Source organism: Mytilus edulis, chromosome 4 (genome assembly GCF_963676685.1).
Source record: "Mytilus edulis chromosome 4, xbMytEdul2.2, whole genome shotgun sequence".
Taxonomy (NCBI): domain Eukaryota; kingdom Metazoa; phylum Mollusca; class Bivalvia; order Mytilida; family Mytilidae; genus Mytilus; species Mytilus edulis.
The window spans coordinates 83,154,475-83,179,513 of NC_092347.1; the positions used below are offsets into that span (position 1 = coordinate 83,154,475).

The 25,039-nt window shown below is 32.5% G+C and overlaps 1 protein-coding gene across 1 annotated transcript; it reads left to right on the top strand.

Moving 5' to 3' along the window:
* Positions 1-9,766: 9,766 nt before the first annotated feature.
* LOC139521572 (uncharacterized) lies at positions 9,767-23,943 on the top strand. Its single transcript, XM_071315048.1, has 6 exons — positions 9,767-9,854; positions 10,992-11,042; positions 11,982-12,316; positions 19,120-19,306; positions 21,264-21,314; positions 23,514-23,943. The coding sequence occupies exons 1-6, from the start codon at positions 9,767-9,769 to the stop codon at positions 23,924-23,926; spliced, it is 1,125 nt and encodes a 374-aa protein (XP_071171149.1). The 3' UTR covers positions 23,927-23,943.
* Positions 23,944-25,039: the final 1,096 nt, after the last annotated feature.

A 25,039-nucleotide genomic window follows, 5' to 3' on the forward strand; every position in this document is an offset into this window, starting at 1 on the left:
ATTTTTATTATAAATTTATACTTCAATTAAAATAATAAAGTATTTTATTGTTACTGAATTAATCAAAAGTCATAACTCATTTAAAAGTGATCTTATCATGCTTATGCAAAATATAAAAATATACAACAGCTATCCAGTTATTGTGCGACCTTATTATTCCCGTTAATTAATTAACTTTTTTTTACATTTCTGCAGGGACGTCTATATAAGTCCTTGATTTCTGTGTCTAAAACTTTGACTGACTCCCGTTTTCAATTCATACAAAATGTTGTTCACACCTTCAAGCCAGTAAACCGTGACGCCTAGATTTCACTGAATGAGGATCAAAGGATTAAAATTACATAATGCTAATCCTTTAATTACCTTGAGTTAACCGACGCACTCAACATTCTTTAGGTGTCACAAAACAATACACATTTTATTTCCTCCGTACAAGCAAGTGAAAATGTTTGCTGGAATGAAGCAAAAAGGTCAAAATACAAACGTGTATTTTTATTACACTATTGATCATGTCAATTTCATATGTTTGTTTAAAGTATTTGTAGAAAAAATCATAAAAATGTTCTCTTGTATGAATTAATTTTATTATTAAAATTCGATTTAAAATATCCACACGATCTAATTTTAAAAGTTGCATGGCTATCACTTATTTTTCGTTGGTTAATAGCTACACCAAAAGTCGTCGATGCGCTTTAAATGGCGTTATTAGATGAATAACGAACAAGACTTAAATGAGATATTTTCACTCCCGGCATGCATCAAAGACTTAAACTACGTCACATAAGTCAGGAAGTTTCAAGAAATAAAATTAATAATTCCCAATTTTCTCCTTTATTAGATTTCATATCAAAATAAAACTTGTCGAATATGTTTTTTATGGTATTATGAACAAAATAAGATGAAAAGTGAAAATTCGCGAATTATCCCTTTAATGTTAAAATTAACAATGTCATTACAGTGGACGGTTTGGCATGCCACAAAACCAGATTCAACCCACCATTTTTTCAAAAAATGCCCGGTACCAAGTCAGAAAAATGGCCATTGTTACATTATAGTTCGTTTCTGTGTGTGTTACATTTCGGTGTTGTGTCTCTGTTGTGTCGTGGTTCTCTTATATTTGATACGTTTCCCTCAGTTTTAGTTTGTAACCGGGATTTGTTTTTTCTCTCTCGATTTATAAATTTTGAACAGCGGTATACTACTGTTGCCTTTATTTAGCCCTATAAATATTGCACAAGTAACGAATAAAAAAATATTATTAACACAACATAATAAACCATTATACACCATATTTAAGAATGATCGCAAGCTCTGTTTTGAGCACACAGTATTTAATCTGATAGAATTGAATTGGTCTGTCGACTCTTTAATCAAAGGCGACGGAACCACCTATAGTTAGGACGTTTCATACAAAAACGTTATAAAACGGAAAAACACAGGCAATATTCTGAGTGAATCTGTACAAAGATTCAGTGCAGAAAAAAAAGATATCTATAAAAAAAAATATGCTTTGTTTGCGTGCATCCGATGTATATACTTTACATATATTTAACATGCTGACATAGAAAATAGATACAGCACGATAAAGTATACATCATTTACAAAAATCATTTTATCATTATATTTGACAGACAGTGATTGTTGTAGCAGAGTAGGAGGTCAGCATCAATTGATTATTCTTCTATAACCAATGCTTCATGACAAGTAGAGTACTTTACCTACACAGTTAATTACTTTGTTGATCTATTTCAGTCAAGCATCTTAACAAATGTTACAATTTCTAATCAACTCATGTTGTGGTTGTATCAATAGTGTAATTCATAACCTCCTTTCAAATATAAGATATTCGGGGTCAATGATGCTGCTTTCACGTTTTTGTTTTGTGCACCTCTTTGCAGCACTGTGTTGTATTCTAAGTAACATAGGAGCGAATGGGTTAAAGAAAGATTCAACGAGTCATTTAAAGGAGACAGAATTCTTTAGTTGTGAGCATGGTTTATGAGTCTACACTTTTAAAAATGGTTGCCCGCAATTGCTCCTCATTTTCGATTGGTCGACCCAGGTCGAGCCAGGTAGCTTTGAAAGGAAATGAGAGTGAATTAAGAATAGAAAACCAAACGTATGCAAACAATGAAAAGTAAGATTCGAACAAAGACAATTACATACACATGGCACCAGAACTGTCGCTCCTGAAAAGTAAAAGTTAATTGACGATGAAAAGACTACTAGGTATTCGAATGAAACATATATTTTGTCCTTTGCGAAACAGAATTACAGAATGGCCAATCCTTTTTGTAGTAGGTGCTATGTAAGAGGTGAGTCAGACCCTCTCTTAATGTAATCCTGATAGGAAACATAAGTTCTTGGAAGTCCTATCCGGAAGGCGATATCTACTTCATTTGTGAATGAAGCTTAAAATTATTAAATGAAATTGATTATCTGTTAACAAACATTTGACGCGTTCGTCTAACTGAAGCTATGTTCACATTGCCGATCAGATCAACTCGATGATCCCGATTGTCCAAATTTCTACGACCAAGCTCAACCAAATTCTTGATCGGGCCTGTTAACGACTTCTTCCCGACCGCCATCCGACTTTACACGACCTTAACTCGACCATTCACGACTCCTTAATGACTCCATCCCGACAACAAACAGAATACTTATTCGATAATTCCGATCTATTTACGATCTTTACACGATCTTTATTCGACAGCTAGACCAAATCAACTATTCACGATCTCAGCCTAATCTCAACCAGACCACATCGACCTGATTGTATATGGGTCGTAGGCATTGGTCAAGTATGCACATTTTTAGTATACAAACGTCCGAATTTTTCATTCACTGCCGCTTCGGAGTTGGCATTAAGTGTTACCCTTGTCCGTCCGTACGCACGTACGTCCCAACATTACCCTTTATAATGTTATATATGATAGCTGGGACATTAATGGTGTCCCATGAAGACATTCTCAGTTTATTTGGTTATATTTAGTAGAAGGTCCGAGTAAAATCATACATTTAAAATATCTGCATAGAAATAAAGCAGTTGGATTTGTGGGCAAGGTAGTTAAGGCTCAGAGAGACAGGTTAATAGCTGTGACGAAGCTTGTAGAGTGCATAGAAGACGAAGAAGATGGTGCAGACATCAACAGGCGATGAGAAAGCTAGGTGAGGCAGTGGCTGACACGACGACCACTGTGTGAGTAGTTTGAGAGGCTTGCACTAACCCAATAAAGAGGAACCCAATGCTTATAAAAACTTCCTTATAGTGGACACTGATATGTTTTATTGCTCTTTTTTGGAAATGACATCACAAAATGAGATTTGTCACTGGATTAGTACTTATGTTAGATAGCAATATACATAAACTTTACCATCCCCATTTACTTGCTTTCTTACCAAAAAAAGCGTATTGTTTGTCAAATATATGTGCATAAGTATGTAATCAGAATTTTTCATAGATTTGATATCCAGTAGTTGAATGGTTAAAGATATTTATTTTCTTGTTGCTGTATGGAAACAATCTGTATGTATTTGCCAAAAAAATATTGCAAAAAGAAGGCAAAGATGCTACATATTTCCCCAAAATTTGACCCAAACTAGAATTTCAATCCCCTGGAGTGATACCTTTTCTATATCAATTTACAACTTCACATATATCTATCAAGAGATCAAGAGTGCATTTCTTTCTAACCAAAATTTGGTAAACGTTGTGTGCCGTTTGTTATAGTTTGTTAAACGTAACAGAAGTAGAAATAAATGCATCGTTTGGTTAGAGGGAATTGAAATCTTGAGTAATTTTAGATAATGTTTTGAGTTGGGACAAGCAAGAACACGTTTAAATAATTGATTTAATGATAAAGTTGGAAAGAAATGCATCGTTTGAACTAACAAACGACGAACTGTAAACGCATTTGCAGCGAGTGTATAGTTTGTCAAAGTTTATACAAACTTGAAAAAGTATTTTTGAAACAAATGATCCAAAATTGTGCTCGCTGAACAGTTTGTATCGTTACTGTTAGAAAGAATTCGCACCAAATAAAAAATATGTGTCTTTCGTCTCATTTTTGGTTGAAATTACGTCAAAAGTTCGAATGAATTTTTTTTGTAAGTTGTTATTGATAATTTCTGTGTCATTTGGTGTTCTGTGAAAATCTGTCTCAGTGGCAATTGTACCACATTTCCTTTTTTATGCTACAAACATTTCTGGACAAACTTTTTACTAGTTATTAGATCTGCACACACTTTTAGATAATCGTGTAGCAGTCATGTGTTATCGTTAATGGCCGAGTAGAGATCGAAGAGTGGTCGAATGTGGTCACGAAGGGATCAGGTATTGGTCAAGTTAGTCTGAGATAATATAAATATACAAGTCACAGTGATCTGGAAGTGATCGGGCATTGGCCGAGTTAATCTGGAAATGATCGGACATTAGACGAGCAACGGTCGAAATGATCGAGTACTGATTGGTAAAATTCTTGTATTCTGACCAAACTCAATCTCTACACGATCCTTTCCAGATCAATTTGACCGCTACTCGACGAATTATCGATCTCTTCTCGAGTGACTTGCTCTTCGATCCTTACTCGAATGTTTTTGACATGTCAAAAACTCTCGGGTAGAAAGGCAGATCAATTACGAGCAAAGTAGACTATCCCGAACATTCTTGTCGATTGAGTCAGACCAGTCTCCAGAACACGTAATTTGTCTTTATCGGGCTTGATCGAGTTAATCTGATCGGCAGTGTGAACCTAGCTTAAAATACATTACTCATTGTGTTAAACCGACGGATTGATATAGTGAAGAACAAGACGACCGTACGACGATCTCTCTGAGGACACTTGAAACAGAAAGATTGTGTAGTATGTGCACAACCCTTTCAACAACTGTGTGTACATCCGTAGGTGACCTATTATATTACCATTACTAACGTTCAGCCGATCACTTTGTAATACCTATTTTCTTGGTGTTGTTTAATTTGTTTTTGCACTGAACATGCATAGTTTTATTGTTGATATTCACCCCAACATGTACCAAGTTTTAGAATAGTGTTATTGATAAACAAGAATTGTTTTTGTATTCCTAAACGGAAGATTACATAGAAAGAAGAAGTATACTTAACAACAGAACTATTATCATTTACCTGTGTATAATATGACATATTTTTTTCAAATTTGATGTTTTTTCTGAAATTGTTAAGCATTTTATAGCGGTATAATACTTTTACTTTAAGAATTCATCCCTTATTTTTATAAACTTGTATTTTCATTGTATCATAGATCAAATTTATTCGTTTAGTGTATGTTCATTTGCTTTACTACGTTTTTTAATTGAGATAAGCCATTTGAATTGATATTTTATAGTGTGTCTTTCTATGTTGTGATGTTACACTATTGTTTCAGATAAAGGAGAATGTTTGGTACAATTACAACGTGTAATCCCGCTGCACATGTCTTAAGTCATAATCTGATGTACAGTAGTTGTCGTTTGTTGATGTGGTTCATAAGTGCTTATTGTTTCTCGTTTTTTATATAAAATTGACCTTTGTTTTTCCCGTTTGAATGGTTTTACACTAGTAATGTTTGGGGATCCTTTAATCATAGCTTGCTATTCGGTGTGAGCCAATGCTCCGTGATGAAGTCTGTACCTTGACATAAATGGTTTACTTTTATAAATTAAGACTTGGATGGAGAGTTGTCTCATTGGCACTCATACTACATCTTCCAATATCTACGAAATAATTAAAATTTTGGCAAACGACAATATTTTTACACATGAGCTCAATGTTCATTCAACTTTTAATTGACGAAAAAGGGTAGAGTAAGGACACTGATAATTAATTCCGGAACATAAAACTTTTAAGTATAGGGAAGGTACAAACGTGCAATTATTTTCTATCCGCCTGAACTAGAAGTAGGTACATAATTTCTTTTTATCGGCTTTAATTTAAACTGAAATGAGACTTTCACACTAACATGTCTGAACGTGATCTCTAGTTGCTTATTACTTTTTTTCTTTTTTTTTAACAACATAATTTTATTTATTCATCTAATCTTGCTTGTTACAAATTTCATCAAGAGTCCAAGCTGCTCTTGATTTACCCTGTTACACTCCACTGATTATCCAGGGAAATAAACAGCTGATCAAACTTATTAACTTATAAACAATAATATAAAGGATGAATAATTGTCTATTGCAGAGATTTATCAATGCTCAAAATTCTTTCTAATTGACAATAACATTGGACATCTTAATTTATATGCATATATTCTTTTATTAAATTCATTTGCAAAAATACTATAAAGACATCAACAGTTTTTGTTCTCTGCTCGGATACATAGTATGACTTATAAATAGAAAAACTTAATACTGTTAGTATATAGTTCAAAAAATAACATTTACTATCTGTGATTTTATATCCAAATACCAAATCTTGCAATTTAATATCATAATCTATTTTATTTCTTTTAAAGAGTTCATAGATTTTTTGCCAACATTTATCCAAATATCCACTTCAGAAAATAGTGAGCATAATCTTCTTCTTGCTTACAAAAATTACACTTATCTGTCTAAAGCCTCGGTCACACCTTACCGGATAACTCGAACGGACGCCTAACGGATAACTTTTTTTCAATCCGTTCATGTCCGTTAGACGTCCGTACTTATCCGTTAGACGTACGTCCATATCCGTTGCTTGTCCGGTTTTTTTTTTTGGTTTTTTTTTAAACATATTTATTTATAGTGGATTGGGAAACAAGTTTTTGCAACTTATATTAATCCCTTTCCATTTTGTGGGTGCGAGTGCTGCCTTGTAGCGGCATTAGCCTGCTCTTTTTCGAAATCTACAAGTACGTTTTATCCGTCGACGTCCGTTCTGTCCGGTGGAAAATTTTGAGCATGTTCAAAACTTTGAACGGACGTCCAACGGATAAAATGTCCGTTGAACGTCCGTTAGGCGTCCGTTTTGTACGGTACTCGTCCGTTTCGTTTCCGTTTTGTATCCGTTACGTGTCCGTTATACATCCGTTGGAGGTCTGGAAAAAAAATTCATCAACGGACTTCTACCGGACGTTTAACGGATAAAATGGATGTTGAACGGAAGAGAAACGGACTTCTACCGGACGTATAACGGATAAAACGGATCTGAAACGGATAAATGCGTCAGAAATGCCAATTATTGGTATGTCAGATTTTTTAAGGTTCATGAATTCTTATTATTCATAATCGATCTTAGAGTATAGGAACGTCTTCACAATCCAGCAGTTCTTATTCAGGCCAGACACTGCCCTTTGGTGGAATTTTGAAGAACAAACCAAAACCAGTTACACAGCAACATTTTGAATATTTATGCGATTTACAGGTATTATTATTGTCGCTTTTGATTTTTCCGTTTATCTTGTTCATCCGTTTTATCCGGTACGCTTCCGTTAGGTGTCCGTTTTATGCGGTACTCGTCCGTTGGATGTACGTTCGACATCCGTTCTGTCCGGTACATGTCCGTTTCTCGTACGTTGCATATCCGGTGTGTAACCGTTATGCATCCGTTACACGTCCGTTTTATTCGGTCAGTACATCAACGGACTCCCAACGGATAACAATTTTGTCAACAGACAACTTTTATTTTCATCCGTTAGGCGTCCGTTCGTGCTATCCGGTAAGGTGTGACCGAGGCTTAGTTACTTTCCACTGCAATAACAGTTTTTTATTTGGAACAATGTAATAATTTCCATCTAAACATTTTTAATTTATTTTCAGTCATATATTCAAAAATAAATTTGTACAATGAATTCATATTAAGAGTTTCTTGTATTGGTAGGATTCTAAGCCATCTGTTTATCCCTATTGACAACTCTAGTTTTATACTTATCAAAGAGTTATATAAAAGTTATCAAAGGTACAAGGATTATAATTTAGTACGCCAGACGTGCGTTTCTATCATTTTTTTTGTTAATAATGTAGTCTCGATTAAATTATTTTTCCATATGATTTTATTTCTCTGAATATTAACTGTAGTTTTGACAGAATTGTTGCTTATTACTTATGGTGGAGAGTTGTAGAACTTTTCTCTTTGATAATTATACCATTTCTTCTTATATTAATAATATTCTGAGTTTTCGTATAGTTGCCTCATAACAAACTGCAAAAATAAGTAATTAAGCGTAGAACAAAGTCAAATGTGATAATTCTTTGGTGCAACCTTATACATATTGTAGTCGTTGTCAAAATAGTTTACTGTTTAAATCTGGTGTATAACAAAGTTTGTTTTTTTGTTTTTGATTTTTGATTTGTATGTTAAAATGTAGACTAGTTGCTATTTTGGTGAGAGGAGGTATGATTGTAATACTAAACCATATGATACAGTTCTATGGAAATTTTGTAATGAAACCGATATGTTAATTTACCTCTGAATGTCTTTTTGTTAATTGTTGCTATTGGATTGTTGTCTCTTCTTTATTCTATGTTAGTACATATAGATCTATGCTTAATTCTAAATAAGTAATGCATTTTTTGTACAAATGAAAATCACAAGTTGCTTTTTAAAGTTAAATTGCAGTAAAGGTAAATGAATTAGATTGAATAAAGAAGTAAAATAAATAGATGAGGTTTAAGAATGGGGAGTTGCAATGTCTTAATGGGAACCCTCATCCTACTTTAAATGTATTAAATATAAATCATGGTAGCTGACTTACCTTGCTCAAACCAATGTTCCTTGTCACTGAAATATCATTAATGTGAATGTATCACAGTATCACGCTCCTAATAATAAAATCTATCATTTATCATTATTTATCACAGGCAGATATAACCTTAGCCGTATTTTGCACAACTTTTTGGAATGTGGGGTCCTCGTTGCTCTTCAAATTTGTACTTGTTTGGCTTGATAAATATTTTGATCTGAGCGTCACTAATGAGTCTTATGTAGACGAAACGCGCATTTGGCGTATTAAACTATAATATTCCTGGTACCTTTGATAACTATTTAAACCACTGCCTCTGTTGGTGGACGTTTCGTCCACGAAGTTATCACCAGCCTAGTAGTCAGCACTTCGGTGTTAACATGAGTATCAATTATATGGTCATTTTTCATACATTTCATGCGTACAAAACTATGATATTTTTGAAAAACTAAGGATTTTCTTATCCCAAGCAACGATTACCTTAGCCGTATTTGGCACAACTTTTTGGAATTTTGGGTCCTCATTGCTCTTCAACTTTGTACTTATTTGGCTTAATAAATATTTTGATCTGAGCGTCACTAATGAGTCTTATATAGATGAAACGCGCGTCTGGCGTATTAAATTATAATCCTGGGACCTTTGATAACTATATAATTACAATTTTAATAGTGATTTTGCTTAACAGTTGATATTTTTACATTTAGAGTGGCAGTGAGGATTATCAAATTCTTCTTACTGTATTTCTAGTTTTACATGTTGGTTTTAAAGTCTATCAGATAGAAATAGTGGAAAGCCTTTTGAACCTCCATTATAACAAATCTGCAATTAGTTAAGGGTTTTAGGACCATCTGCATTTGCATACAGGTATACACAGTACACAATTTTGAAAAATTCCAAGAATTGAATTGATTCATTTGTTGTGTGAAATGTTGACATGACAAGGACTCATTAAATATATCAAATGTCAGTCAGTTTTCTATTTCCACTGGCCTTTTAATGTCATATTACAAAGCACAAGTATATAAATGAATGCAGAAAAATAGAAATATCTCAGGTATTCAGAGTTATTTCCCTTTGAATACACCATGAATCTAACAATAATGTACAGTATCTCTGTTCTAACATTGGTGTTATGTGGAGAGATGATAATGGGATCCTGTGATGTTAAACTAGGTAAATAAAAGTGACTTTTGTTAGGAATATATACAACTTTTGAATTAACAAACAAAGTGAAATATCGGTGATACGTTATCTTTTACTGGTTTTTAAGTTAGGAATATGAGAGTTTTTATCCATTCGTTTGATGTGATCTTTTGATTGTGCCATTTGGTTAGGAATTTCCCAATTAAAACTTTTTCTCGGAGTAGGTATTTTTGTCATTCTACTTTTTATCAATATGCCTTAATCTCAATAAGCAAAGCCAACTAGAAAAAAAACATTAATGTGGAAAAATAATGTATCATTTCGGATGTCGAGTGTTCCAACTTGTTACACTTAAATTACCTATTTGTGAATTACACACATACATTTCGACAAAAAAAGATCAGTAGATAAGTAAAGAAAACTTGAATAGTAAACTCACCATATATAATCGTTAAATCCAGTGGATAATATTTATATAATTTAGACGACAAACTATACCCGCTAACGCACATGCGAAAAACAACACGGTGCCCAATACTAATGGAAACACGGATCATACCGATAACGGAGTTGATTCCGGAAAAAAATTACTATGAAAAAGAGAAAAAGAAGCAAAATGTAATGTATGTGTATAATCACAATAATTTATCAAATATATTTTGTGAAATATTTTATGTTATGAATACTAATATTATAAATAAATAATACCTTACCAAATAGTGCTTCCCTTAACTATTAGGTAAGCTAACATGAGGGATACTAAGTTTAAGCTGTAAACTTAGTAAATTGTTACAGCAAATATGCAATAAAGATATTGTTACGTTGGAAAAAAAAAGAAGAAAAAAAACATTTCAAGCATATACGGCAGAGTTCTCAAAAAGTGGTGGTACAAAGATTTTGACCACAAAATTTGCAAATGACTGACACAATTTTGCTATTTTGCAATAGAAATGGAGGATCATCATAAATTCTTCAAGGGTCATTTGAAAAAAAAACCAGTTGGAGAACGTGAAAAAAACGGGAACAAAATATTTGTGTGTGAATGAAAAATAAAAAAAGTTGCTTGCATTCAAATTAACAATACTTGACCAAACTTGAAAACTTGGCGCTGAACTTGTAGATAAAGACTGAAGTATGATACACATTATTACATTTATTTGATTTCAGAGGGTTCACTTCTCAAGGATCTAGTTGAAATGCTCATTAAAAAAGAATCAGGTAAGTTTTAAATATTTAGTTTATCAAACCAGTAAATATATAAGAAGCCTGAATCCTTCAACTGATAGGAAATGCGTAACTGTTATCAATTTACACATTTTAAGTGATTACATCCAATTTTAAACACAAACATTAATGTATTTCTAAATTTATGCTGCTTTTCAAGTGCTATGAGTATGAAGATGACAGAAGATGAGTTTTTCAGTAGATCTATACATTTTGATTTGTGTTGGCCCCGTCAGATCTTCCCTATGGGCTACAGTGTTCAATTTTTTTGACAATCATTTTTGTTCAAGTCTATGGTTTGTGCTGACAGCTACATTGGTAAATAGACTGCTACACAATTTGTAAAATAAGAACGCATAAAGGAATCAAGTATGTTTGTTTGAGCAGTTTCAAATATGAATATCTTTGAAACAAGATTGATATTAAGGAAAAAATGTACTGCCATTAAGGGCAATAACTCCAATAGCTTATTGTGAGTGGCAGTTTCAGTATGTGCCTTTGTAGTTTGTCCTACCTGGATAAAGTTATATTATGAAAATCAGCATTTTCACATTACAAGATTTCCGGTATATATAATGGTTTTCTAGTTATTAGATATACGCTGACATTTTACTCATGACATACATGTATTCAAATGTAATCAGAAGTTACAAATATACTGGTAGACATTTTTTTTTTAAATCTAAGAGTCTCATTTTCAGCTGGAAACTGAAGGAATTCGAATGCTGCGACAACCAAAGTAAAAGTTCTTTGTCACAATATTTTTTGTAAAAACCTACCAATAACCATTTAAACATGCGAAAATACAAATATTTTTTCAATTTTTACTATGACATGTGATCATTCTATATTACATACTTTTACTGTATTTAGAGTTATTGTGTAATTACCCAAATCCAAATTTTACTATTTTATTCTTTATTATTTTTGTAGATAAAGGCTGTAATTTGTTAAATAGGAAGAGAATTCCAGCCTTTTCAGCTGTCTTAACAAAGTCAAAATCCTTTTCAGAAAATGAGATAATAAAATTCGACAAAGTTTATACTAACAACCTAAACGGCTACAATCCAAGCACTGGTATATTTACCGCACCTTTTGCAGGAGTATATCAATTTTTTTCAATGGTTATGAATGAAAAAGGAAAACCCTTGGTTGTCAGTCTTTGGTACAATAACACCAGAGTAACTAGTGTGTCCATGAAAGTATCAGACCATACAACAGGAACACTCAGTATACTATTGGATTTGAACAAAGGAGATCACATAGCTGTAAAGTCTTATTACAATTACATTATTTATAGCAGCAACATGAATTACAGCACATTTTCTGGAAATCTTATTGCTCAATAAATGATAATAAAATTTTCATTGATTTATGGTTTATATAATAAGATTAGGATCTGAAAATCTGATTTTGGTTTCTGTTGTCTTGTCCTTTTTTTGTTTTTGGTTATCTATTAATGATTATTTTGTCATCATAATCATAGATTACATACAATTCCATAAATGAGGGCACAAGTAAGAAATTAAGGTAAAGTCAAAATAACAGATGTTTCCTTAAACAATGTGGCATAGTTATGATACATATTTGTACATATAAAGGAACATCTGAATTTGAAATGATATTAAGGTACTGTGTCCAATATACACAACTACATATGGTTTTACATATATGTATTGCCAATCTTCCTCGGCGTATGCCTCTATATCTTAACATTTGGTTTATTATCTTGGTAATTTTACGTTCTTTTGCATTTTTAGGCAATAGTTTAAAGAGAATAGCTGACACTAGCTTTTGATAAATAATAACTATTAGTAAATAGGCAACTAATGTATATTACCTGAAAGAAAAACTCTAGTTCATTATCAATATCAGATCAACTTTCTAGATAATAATATGCCTGTACCAAGTCAGGAATATGACAGTTTCTTATTCGTTTGATATGTTTGATATTTTGATTTTGCGATTTGATAAGGGACTTTCCTTTTTGCATGCTCCTTGTCGTTCGGTATATTTGTGATTTTACTTTTTATAGTGTGTATTATACATGTTTGTATAATGTAAATGCTTCTTAACCTACCTGATTGCAGATTCTTTTTTTAATAGAAGCTCAAAAAGTTTCTCCATTACAAATGTCTCTTATATAATATCAGTAGCTAAAACCCATTTACGGAATTGTCGAGACTTTTTTCATATTTGAATATTTTTTGTTTGTTTAAATGCATAAATAACACAGTTTTAATGTTCAGACCACAAAAAAATATGATATCGACCCTTTGGAAGAGACATCAGAAAACTGTGTATGATCTATTGAGTTTTCATCCATATATATCCTGTGTGGAAACATAGTGGACAACCAGGAAGCAACAACATAACTTTGAAGAAGTTAATACAATTTCACAAAATAAAAAGTTGTTTCCTGGGTGGTCACATCCTTATCCAATCTAAATTATATGATAAAAAACTTCATCTCCCGGTAAGTTTCAATATAGGATCAATATTTAAGATGATTCATTTCTACTTGAGTTAGATTCATTCATATACGGTCACTTTTACATCTATACTATTAAATTCCTTCCATGTGAAATTAATCATCATGCCTCTGTGTCCTATAGGTATCATGCATAGTCGCATGTGTTATCCGCTCTTATGCTTATTACGTTTCTGATATTTTAGGAGAAAAACGAAAATTAAATTGTGCGGATATTGTTTCCGTCATCGGATGGACTTTTAAGTCAAAGACAACACTTACTTTATATGGTTTAGAAATGTTTAAGATTACACATTATTTTATAATAATAGATAAAGATAAATAAATAAATAAGTTTTATTTAGAGTCGGAAAAGTGTAGAAACAATGACATAGCATATGCTTTAATGAACATTTAACCGATATGGGTACTTGGGGAAAGGACAATTATTTTCGCGTTTTTCTTTATCCTATGAACATACATACCTATACTATAAATAAAGTGTATTTTATTATATACATTACTTTTTTACTATTTTCTCAATTGCAAGTTTACTATCCACGGTGGTCAATGATCAGTGGAGGATCCAGAAATTTTCATAAACGGATTTTTTTTGGTATACATTTTTGTTCGGTTATCACTGTGACAATAGTTCAAAAGAAGGACGCAATGTATATATATACAACTGTAATGTTGTCGTGTGCTGCTGTTTATTATATCAATGTTTCGGTTATTGTTTGTTCATAAATCAGGCCGGTATATATATCGCTTGAATTATCGTGAATTAAATTAAGTGCTATGTCGGAGCTTGTTTTCACGTGCTATGCGTTACAAAGTTGTTCATTGTTGAAGGCCTCTGGCTGATCTACAATAGTTGTTTACTATGCTACAGTAGTTTAGTTTTTTTAGTAAATGTTGATGAGCCAAATTATATTCTGTTTCACTGTTTTATTTTTAGATATTTTTGACAGAACTCGAGATATATATAAACATATTAGTATCAGCTTCTGATTTCTCTCTCTCCAAAATTGATTTCTACATTTGTGTTTTAAGATTTCTATTTAAATGTAAAGAATTCAGGCTAAAACTCACATATACTGCTTACTATATAAATTTTCTCTACATATAAATAAGTAAATTTATAAATATAACTATATCAATGACAATTCATATCAGCATAAAAAATGCTGACTACTGGGCTGGTAATACCCTCGGGGAAATATATCTCCACCAGCAGTGGCATCGACCCAGTGGTTGTAAATAAACTCATCATAGATACCAGGACTAAATTTAGTATATACGCCAGAAGCGCGTTTCGTCTACAAAAGACTCATCAGTGACGCTCAAATCCAAAAAAGTTAAAAAGGTCAAATAAAGTACGAAGAGCAATGAGGACCAAAATTCCTAAAAGTTTTGCCAAATACAGCTAAGGTAATCTATGCCTGAGGTAGAAAAGCCTTAGATTTTCAAAAAATTCACAAATTTATTAACAGTAAATTTATAAATATAACCATATCAATGACAATTCATGTCAGCACAAAAAGTGCTGACTACTGGGATTGTGATACCCTCGGGGAAATAAATCTCCACCAGCAGTGGCATCGACCCAGTGGTTGTAAATAAACTCATCATAGATACCAGGACTACATTTAGTATATACGCCAGACGCGCGTTTCGTCTACAAAAGATTCATCAGTGACGCTCGAATTCAAAAAAGTTAAAAAGGCCAAATAAAGTACGAAGTTGAACAGCATTGAGGACCAAAATTCCTAAAAGTTTGGCCAAATACAGCTAAGGTAATCTATGCCTGAGGTAGAAAAGCGTTAGATTTTCAAAAAATTCACAAATTTATTAACAGTAAATTTATAAATATAACCATATCAATGACAATTCATGTCAGCACAAAAAGTGCTGACTACTGGGCTTGTGATACCCTCGGGGAAATAAATCTCCACCAGCAGTGGCATCGACCCAGTGGTTGTAAATAAACTCATCATAGATACCAGGACTACATTTAGTATATACGCCAGACGCGCGTTTCGTCTACAAAAGATTCATCAGTGACGCTCGAATTCAAAAAAGTTAAAAAGGCCAAATAAAGTACGAAGTTGAACAGCATTGAGAACCAAAATTCCTAAACATTTTGCCAAATACAGCTAAGGTTTTCTATGTCTGAGGTAGATAATGTTCGATCATTTCACTGCAATCTGCTATAAATAGATATAAGAATATGTGGTATGAGTGCCAATGAGACAACTCTTCATCCAAATTGCAATTTAAACTATGTTACTATAGATACGTATATGTCTCTAGTTACTTAAATCTACTTAGCAGATTGACACTGTATAAAATTCTTTGTCTCATTTTAACGCCATACAGCTGTATATATATTTTTAGTTTTATTTTCTTTCCGTTTCAATTTAATTTAACCTAATAATTCTTCTACTTCTGATTTTCAATAATTTATTACTCATATTTTTTATCTTATAATTTCTGTCTAAATGGAAAACTGTACCCTGGTTGCAAAATTTGTTGCATCAATTTCCGAATACTAAAAGTACGATGTGGTATGATTACCAATGAGGTATATCTCAACCAGAGACCAAATGACGTAGATGTTGTCGACAACTACAGGTCATCGTTCGCCCGTCAACAGAAGGCAAAATCCATGCCGTATAGAAAACTATAAAAAAAAAAGACCACACAATTGTAAAACAACTCAAACCAGATAACTAATTTATGTACATAACAATTAAAACCAAAAACGAAGTATTAATTGCAGAAACAAACGATAACCACTGAACTACAGGCTCATGACTTGGAACAGGCACTGGTGGGATTAAACATGAAAGCTGGTGCTTAGTACCTGGGACGGTGTTAACAGCAAACCATATAATCAAACTTCTAGTATAAAGATCTATAAAAGAAGTTGAAAACGGGTTGACTCATAAGATTGCTACACAGATCTTTGCCAACGTACAAATACACTAGACACTTATGGCCATCGCAAATATTTCATGCAATTGAGAATTGAGATGGATTAGTCATGTAGTACATAGAGCATTTGAGGACATGACCAGAAGTGGCCTAAAATGGACACCCAAGGGAAAAGGGAAATAGGATTCCCAAAAAAACTTGACAAAGAAGGTAACATATAAATAAGAAAGGAGTAAATTCAGTAAGACCTTTTTTGGCCCAAAAATATAGGAGTTTTAGAAAATTGTGAAAATGTAATCTTTAAGCTATATTTTGAAAAGTTAAATGCTTCTGCTACATAAATATGATCTGTTTTTGACAATACAATGCACAAATATCGCGTTCAAGCATAATTAAGTCATGCTAAATTACTGAAATCTTCAAAATTTTAGCATTTTGGTTAATTTTTAGACGGTTTCCGTCTAAAATGACAGTGGCCGCATTCGTGTTTATTCATAATATTGAAATGTAAGTTGTATTTGATGATAATACAAAACATATATAAAGGTTGATGATGAACACGGATGCGGCCACTTTCATTTTTGACAAAAACCATTTGAAAAGTGACGTTTTTTGGCATATTTGATAGATTTTTAATATTTAAGCTTGAATCAGAGCATTTTTAATGTCTAAATCAGTTAAAATCTTTCACATAAACTAATCGAATCAATTGAAATAGAGAGTTAAGGATGTTTGCTCCTCTACTTTTTGAATTTCTGCCAGATTTTTGGAATCCTCTGGTTTTATCAATGTATTTACATTAAAAAAAAATTGCCCTCTAACCCCTACTTTTCTTTTCATATTTTTATTACATTTTATTTAAAAAGCCATATTTCAAAATCTTATGAAATCCTTATTATTTTTTTATAGTTTTTGAAACAAAAAAGGTGTCAATGTTAAGTGAAAGAAAAATCTAGAGAGAATTATTTCCCGCCAAATTTTCAACGGCTTATATTTCGAAAGCAAACACACGGACCCTCCATTTTTTTCTGCTTTTTTGGTTTCTTTATTTATATACTTTCAATTTATAACAGTCTTTGAAAAAGCTTGTTATTTTTAAACAGAGAAGCGAACATCCTTAAGTGTTTAAAAAGTGTCCAAAAACTTTCGTTAGATGAACCTGAAATTTGAGGCCAAAATCGGCCCTTACCGGCCCTACTCCTTTGTATTCTTGTATATGCGAAAATGCAACACAATTGTATCTTCATTATTGATTTCACATCACATGGGACAGTTGAGATAAAAAGGAATAGCTTAAAGATCAATAGAATCAAGTTATGATATATTAAACTTGATGTATTGCCTTTTTCGAAATAGTTCTATTGTAGTGTAGTTAAATTTCTAATAAGTGTTAGAGAAACCTTCTCTTTTTTTTTATTCTAATCTAATAGCAGACTTAGTAATCAACCACAAACCTGAAAGGGGAGTAAAGGTATATGCGTTTGTTTTCGATGCACTTCAGTGTTCCTGTTGTTTCCATAGGTTTTAATTTGTAACCCGAATGGATAAATAACCTGACTTACAATATACGTAGCCCCTATTTTTCCGGGATCCATGTTTCTTGTATATTTTAAGTTTTTAGTGCTATTTGTCTAGTCGTTTTGAGCTTTCAATTACCTGTTGCCAGGTTTGTCTTTTGTTCATTGATGGCACTCCTGTATATTTCGTAATATAGTAATTTTGTTTTAAACTCAATCTTTTTATAAGACTGTTAAGCTTATTTTACAACTTAACTACTTTAAATTGTATCCCAGTTAGGAGCCACATCAAGTTGTAATTGAAATGTGTTATAAAAAAAAACTTACAGTGACATAGTTATATCACTGATAATTAGCCCCCTCTTAACTTAATTAGCAAAAATCCCAAATAATTTACAGGTATAAAGATTAAAAAGGTCTGCAATCCGAAACACCACAAAAACAAACACAAAAACAAAAAATAAAAAAAAAACGGCAGCCACATAATATGTGAATTATATTTTTGCTTTATCCTACATATTGGTCTTTTGATGTTGTCCATAAAAACTAAAGTCTTACATTGAATCTATAAAGTTTTCTTCTTTGAGACCAAAATATTGCGTTTTTTAAAATTAAGAAAGGGTCTGGGAAACGCTGAGAAAGCACGATTTTGCATCTTTTGTTCTAAAGCTTCTTTGGACCTTCAGCGGCTCCCAAACACTTCGTTATTTTTTAAGCCTCTCTCCGCTCGGCGAAAATGTTTTGCAATACTTTTAAAAGAGGCTAGTAACGACCCAACTATAATACCGTATGTATGAAATACATGTATAAACAGGTTAGAATTCAGATAAAAAAAATAACCGATCCAAAATAAATCCTGCTGTCCATTCAAACCCCCTCCCCTGCCCCTTATATCAATTGGTCGTCCCCTTAAAGTTGCAAAATCTATAATACTGATATTGGAGGAAAACATTTTAAGCTTCCATTTTAAAACAAAATCTGAAATCAGCTTAAAGTGCCCGGGACCATTTACAATGGCATATATATATATACGGGTATACACTGAGGGAATTCCGAGAATTGAATCGATTTCTTTATACTCAGAAAAGTTGGCATGACGAAAACTCATTAAACATATCGAATTTCATTTAGTTTCCTATTTCAACAGGACTTGAAATGTTATATTATAAAACACAAGTATATAAAAGAATACAGAAAAATTGAAGTATTACACAAGAATTCAGAGTTACTTCTCTTTGCATACATCATAAATCTAACAACAATGTACAGCATATCTGTTCTGACGATAGTTTTGTGCGGAGAGATGATAATGGGATCCTGTGATGTTAAACTAGGTAAATGATGTTATGACTTTTGTTAAGATGATATACAAGTTTTGAAATAACAAGCAAAGTAAAACTTGTTGATAAATATTCCGTATAAATTTCACATATAATAGACGATGATCTCGAATTAGGCAGCAACCATTTGATTTTCTGGGGGGGGGGGGGGGGGGGGGGGGGGGGGGGGGTTTGGAGAACAAAATAATTTGTTTTTGATTCTGAGAAAAAAAATTGTTTGTTTCACCCTCAGCTGCCACTATATGTAATGCTAAAATTGAAAGAAAAAAATTGCTTTCGACTTGTCGCGAAAAAAATAGATTGTTTTTCGGCGCAGGCGAAAAAAAAAATTTGTCTAGAAAAAAAACCCATGTGAATTTTTAAAAAATTGTTTGTATGTACATTGAACGATAAATATATGTGACGTATAAAATTTTCTGACGTCAGACACGCGAATTAATGAATGTGTTTGTAGATAGATGTTTTTGTGTTCTGTTAAATTGTCCCTTTTAAAATTGTTACACGATGATGACTGCTGTATCCATATTTTGACTATTTTATTTATTGTGTCTATTTAGTTCACGCATCATTGTAAATATATCGGAATTTGATGAGACTGTCATCAAAGTGAGAGGGTTAGCGCTTTAAAACCAGGTTTAATCCACCATTTTCTACATTTTAAAATGCCTATACCAAGTCAAGAATGTGACAGTTCTTGTCCAATCGTTTTTTATGTGTTTTGTTATTTGATTTTGCCATGTGATTATGGAATTTTCGAATTGATTTTAATTCAGTATTTTTGTGATTTTACTTTTTTATATAGGTACTGCCGTTGTTTATCATTTTAATACCGTATCATAGTATTCTTTTATTTGTGTTATTTCTACTGTTTAGTCTATTTAAATATGTTTTTTGTAATACCGGTATGCAATGGACGTGGCTCTGTACTAATTCATCCCGTCATTGTGTTGTCGTGCTATGGTCTCGAGGCTATGGTAAAAAAAAATGTATTCTTGTTTTTCATTTTTGCTAATGTGCTTGGTCAGTATATGCCTTTTTGTGTTTTTTTTTTTGCTACACATTACTCAACTCTGTACTTATACATCCCATCATTGTGTTATTGTGCTATGGTAAATTATTGTATTCTTGTCTTTGTCTATATACCTTTTTTGTGTTTCTATGTTACATATTGTTTTGTTTATATAGTGATTAAGATTATTTCACATACTGACTGCTGTACCCCAATTTTTTTACCTTTTTACCTCTTATGTCTGTGTTTTGTTCACACATTGTTGTCAATATAATAGAATTTGATGCGGCTTTCATACAAGTGAGAGGTTTAGCTAGCTGTATAACCAGGTTTAATCCACTATTTTCTACATACTAAAATGCCTGTACCAAATCAGGAATAAGACAGTTGTTGTCAATTCGTTTGATTTTGCCATTTGATTAGGGACTTTCCGTTTTCAATTTCAGTTATATTTTATCTTTCATTGTTTTCATCAATATGTCATAATATAAATTAGCAAAACAAACTAGTTAAAAAAAAACATTTAAATTTACAATTTCTAACGACAATAACACATCTAATCCAAGGCTAAAGATTTATCTTTTTTTGTTTCATGTTTCCAATTTTAACATAAGTACAAATGTAATGAAGGATCATAAGGCAATGTAAGCTCAAAAAGATTTCGACACCCCAAAATTTTACAAAGGTCTGGTACAATTTTTGTATTGTGCAACAGAAGTGGAGGACCATCATATTTTCTTTAAGGTTCACTAGGCTCAAAAGATTTGGAGAACAATCATAAATAGTTTAAACAATGTTTTTGTGTATGAAAATATGAAAGTTGCTTGCATTAAAATCTATAAGCATTAGTGTTCAATGCTTTTCAAAACTTTAATATATAATGCTTAACTTGTAGACATAGACTGATTAATAATACACATAGTTACATCTGCTTTATTTCAGAAAGTTCCCTCATCACAGATCTAGTTGAAAAAAAATTAAAGAAAGATCTAGGTACGTTTCAAATATGTGTTTCTGTTTCAGTGTTAAATTTATTATATAATTAATTTCATTTACACCAAAATTTTATGTTTAGTTATGACAGCAACTCTGGTTAAAAGACTGCTCAATAATATCTTGTAAGCTAAAATAAGAATTTACCAAAGAACATTCAAATCAAGTTTGATTTAAATTGGTTGAGCAGTTTCAGAAATGTAGATCTTAGAAAAAAAACCTACAACTAATGAATAAAGTCGACAACAGTTCCTAATAACAGTCTAGTGGCAGTTTCAGTTATGTATCTTACCTTGATGACCATCGTGTTTTACGCCATTATAAACCATATGTACAAAGACCATAACGTCATCGGGATTTTTACTCAAACTTTAACTTGATACCGGATGGACAGATGAACAGAATGACACACACGACTAAATTACGTAATACATCGTACTATCATGTCAAAAAAATTACTGCCCAACCTTATCCCAGGCACATATTACCTTACCTTAAACGTGCATCTGTCGTATCATATTATAAGCCTGGTACCTTTGATACCTATTCCACTTCTGTGATTGTCAAAATTTGCCTTGCATTTTGCAACACATACTTACATTAAAATTGAATCCAATAAGTTTAAAATCTGATAGTCCTTTTCAAGAAATGTAAATTCTATCTTGTAAAAAATCTAACATTTAGCTTAAACCGAAGGAATACTAATGCAACAGAAAACCAAATATCGCTGTTCAAGTAAAAGTTCTTTGTCACAACTACCAGTAAACATTAAAACATACAAACATAGCCTGTTCAAAGATGTTCATAACCCGCAACAAAACGTCGAAGGGACATATCAATTTACCCCTGTACGTCCGTCCATTCAGCTATCTCCAAAGTAGTTAGCTTGGTCATTTTTGGGTACAAGCTGTATACAGAGATCAAATTTCCCTACAGTTTTGGAGATACAGATTTAATTTGTTGTAGGATGTTCATACACATAATGGAGGTGTACATTGCCGGATTTTGATTTCTTTTAAATATTCTTAAATATAGTTTAGTTTGGCTTAGTCGGGGTTATTTTTTACTGGCTGCATAAAGAGATAATTGTTTATCCGGTTATTTCCTCCTACAGTTTTGGAGCTACACCATTAATGTAGGATAATCACACAAATAATGGAGGTGTGCTTTCCTATGGTCAGGCGGGGCATTATGTGTGTCTTACAGACAACATAACAATTTCAAGTTGTACGCCCACATCAATGTTTCTCAAATCTAAATGTGTGGAACTATACTGATGCATATGGCAGAGAAGAAAACTAGAGGCTCTAAAGAGCCTGTGTCGCTCACCTTGGTCTATGTGAATATTAAACAATGGACACAGATGGATTCATGACAAAATTGTGTTTTGATGATTGGTATGTGTTTGTAGATCTTACTTTACTAAACATTTTTGCTGCTTACAATTATCTCTATCTATAACAGTTCTTTCTGTGGAAAATGTTATTGAAAATCTTCAAATTTTAAGAAAATTGTTAAAAATTGACTACGAAGGGCAATAACTTCTTAGGGGTCAATTGACTATTTTGGTCATAGTGACTTATTTTTAGTTCTTACTTTGCTGTACATTATTGCTGTTTACAGTTTATCTCTATCTATAATAATATTCAAGATAACAAAAAAAACAGCAAAATTTCCTCAAAATTACCAATTCAGGGGCAGCAACCTAACAACCGATTATCCGATTCATCTGAAAATTCCAGGGCAGATAGATCGTGACCTGATCAACAATGTTACTTCCTGTCAGATTTCCTCTTAATGCTTTGGTTTTTGAGTTATAAGCCAAAAACTGCATTTTACCCCCATGTTCTATTTTTAGCCATGGCAGCCATCTTGGTTTGTTGGCCGAGTTACCGGACACATTTTTTTAACTAGATACCCCAATGATGATTATGGCTATGTTTGGTTAAATTTGGCCCAGCAGTTTCAGAGAAGATTTTTGTAAAAGTTAACGCAGGACGACGACGACGGACGACGACGGACGCCGGACGCCAAGTGATGAGAAAAGTGAGTTAAAAAGGGGTGCATTGCTCATATCTAGATATCAATTACTGTAAAATGTGATAAGTTTAGATAACATATTTGTATTGGATTTTGAGTTAGTGTGTACGTATTACTCGAACTAATATTTAATGTATATAATATGTATTGTTTTTGTAGATAAAGGCTGTTCACCGTTCAATATGAAGAAGATTCCTGCCTTTTCAGCTGCATTAACAAAGTGGAAATTCCTTTCCACAAATGAAATAATAAAGTTCGACCAAGTTTTAACTAACAAACTAAACGGTTATAACCCCAGCACTGGTATATTTACTGCCCCTATTGCAGGAGTATATCAATTTTCTTCATTACTTATGAATGATAGGGGAAAAACATTGGTTGCCAGTCTTTGGCACAATAATAACCGAGTATCCAGTGTGTACATACAAGGTTCGGCGCACCAGACAGGAACACTCAGTCTAATATTGGATTTGCAGAAAGGTGATCAAATAGCTGTAAAGTCTGTAAACAATTACACTATTTATAGCAATAAAATGAATTACTGCACATTTTCGGGTAATCTTATTGCTTAATAAATGATAATAAAATGTTCATTGTGTTATCATTATTATCAGATTAATATCTGATTCATGTTGTGTTCTCTTGTTTTTCCTGGTTATTGAGTCATCAATTTTCACATAATTTTATAAATGAGTGCTCAATTTAACAATAAAGGTCAGTCAGAGTAACAGAAGTTTCGTTAGAAATTCTATGTTTTGGCATAATCATGTAACAGAAGTTTCGTTAGAAATTCTATGTTTTGGCATAATCATGGTACACACAGCAAACCAACAACCAGATGTCCAATACATCTGAAAATTTCAGGGCAGATAGATATTTACTAGATAAACAAGTTAACCCCTGTAAGATTTGCTTTAAATGCTTTGGTTTCAGAGTTATATGCCAAAATCTACATTTTACCCCTATGTTCTATTTTTAGCTATGGCGGCCATCTTGGTTGTTTGGCGAGGTCACCGCACACAATTTAAAAACTAGATACCATAATAATGATTGTTGCTCAGTTTGGTTATATTTGGCCCAGTAGTTTCAGAGGAGAAGATTTTTGTAATAGTTAACGACGACGGACGACAACGACGAATGCCAACGGACGCCAAGTGAGGAGAAAAGCTCACTTGGCCCTTTGGGCCAGGTGAGCTAAAAAGGTTATTCTCAATTTGAAACTATATTTAGGTACTATTATATTATTATATATATGAATTACTGGTACCCATGTTGTTCAGCTTTTGTCAACATAAATTAACATTAGGTTTAATTTAATGTTCTTCTGCATTTTAAAGGGGACATAACAGTTTTAAAGAAAAAAGCTGGCTTGCTTTGATAGAGGTCAATTACTTTTTGTCAATAGACAACTAATATTCATTACCTGGGGAGAGAACAGTGACTCTATGTAGCCTTTGATAGAAACAAATGTATCTTATATAGTATCAGTAGCTAACAAACATTGAAGAAAGGAGTAAGGGCATTTAGGCCAATTTTCGGGCATTGAATCACAACTCCACACTTTCTTGGAAAATGTATTAGGTCAAGAAATATAAATAAAGTATGCAAGAGTTTTTATGTTTGGACAACAAAATTAGGTATGATATAGTCCCTTTTGAAGAAAAAGAAGAAAATTGCAGCATTTA

What these genes read in the sequence shown, in the direction of transcription:
- LOC139521572 (XM_071315048.1), top strand. Translation starts at nt 9,767, where the DNA reads ATGAATCTAACAATAATGTACAGTATCTCTGTTCTAACATTGGTGTTA. An exon ending in ATCCTGTGATGTTAAACTAG is followed by an intron (nt 9,855 to 10,991) that starts GTAAATAAAAGT and finishes ATTTGATTTCAG; the next exon opens with AGGGTTCACTTCTCAAGGAT. An exon ending in ACAAAGGAGATCACATAGCT is followed by an intron (nt 12,317 to 19,119) that starts GTAAAGTCTTAT and finishes CTATTTCAACAG; the next exon opens with GACTTGAAATGTTATATTAT.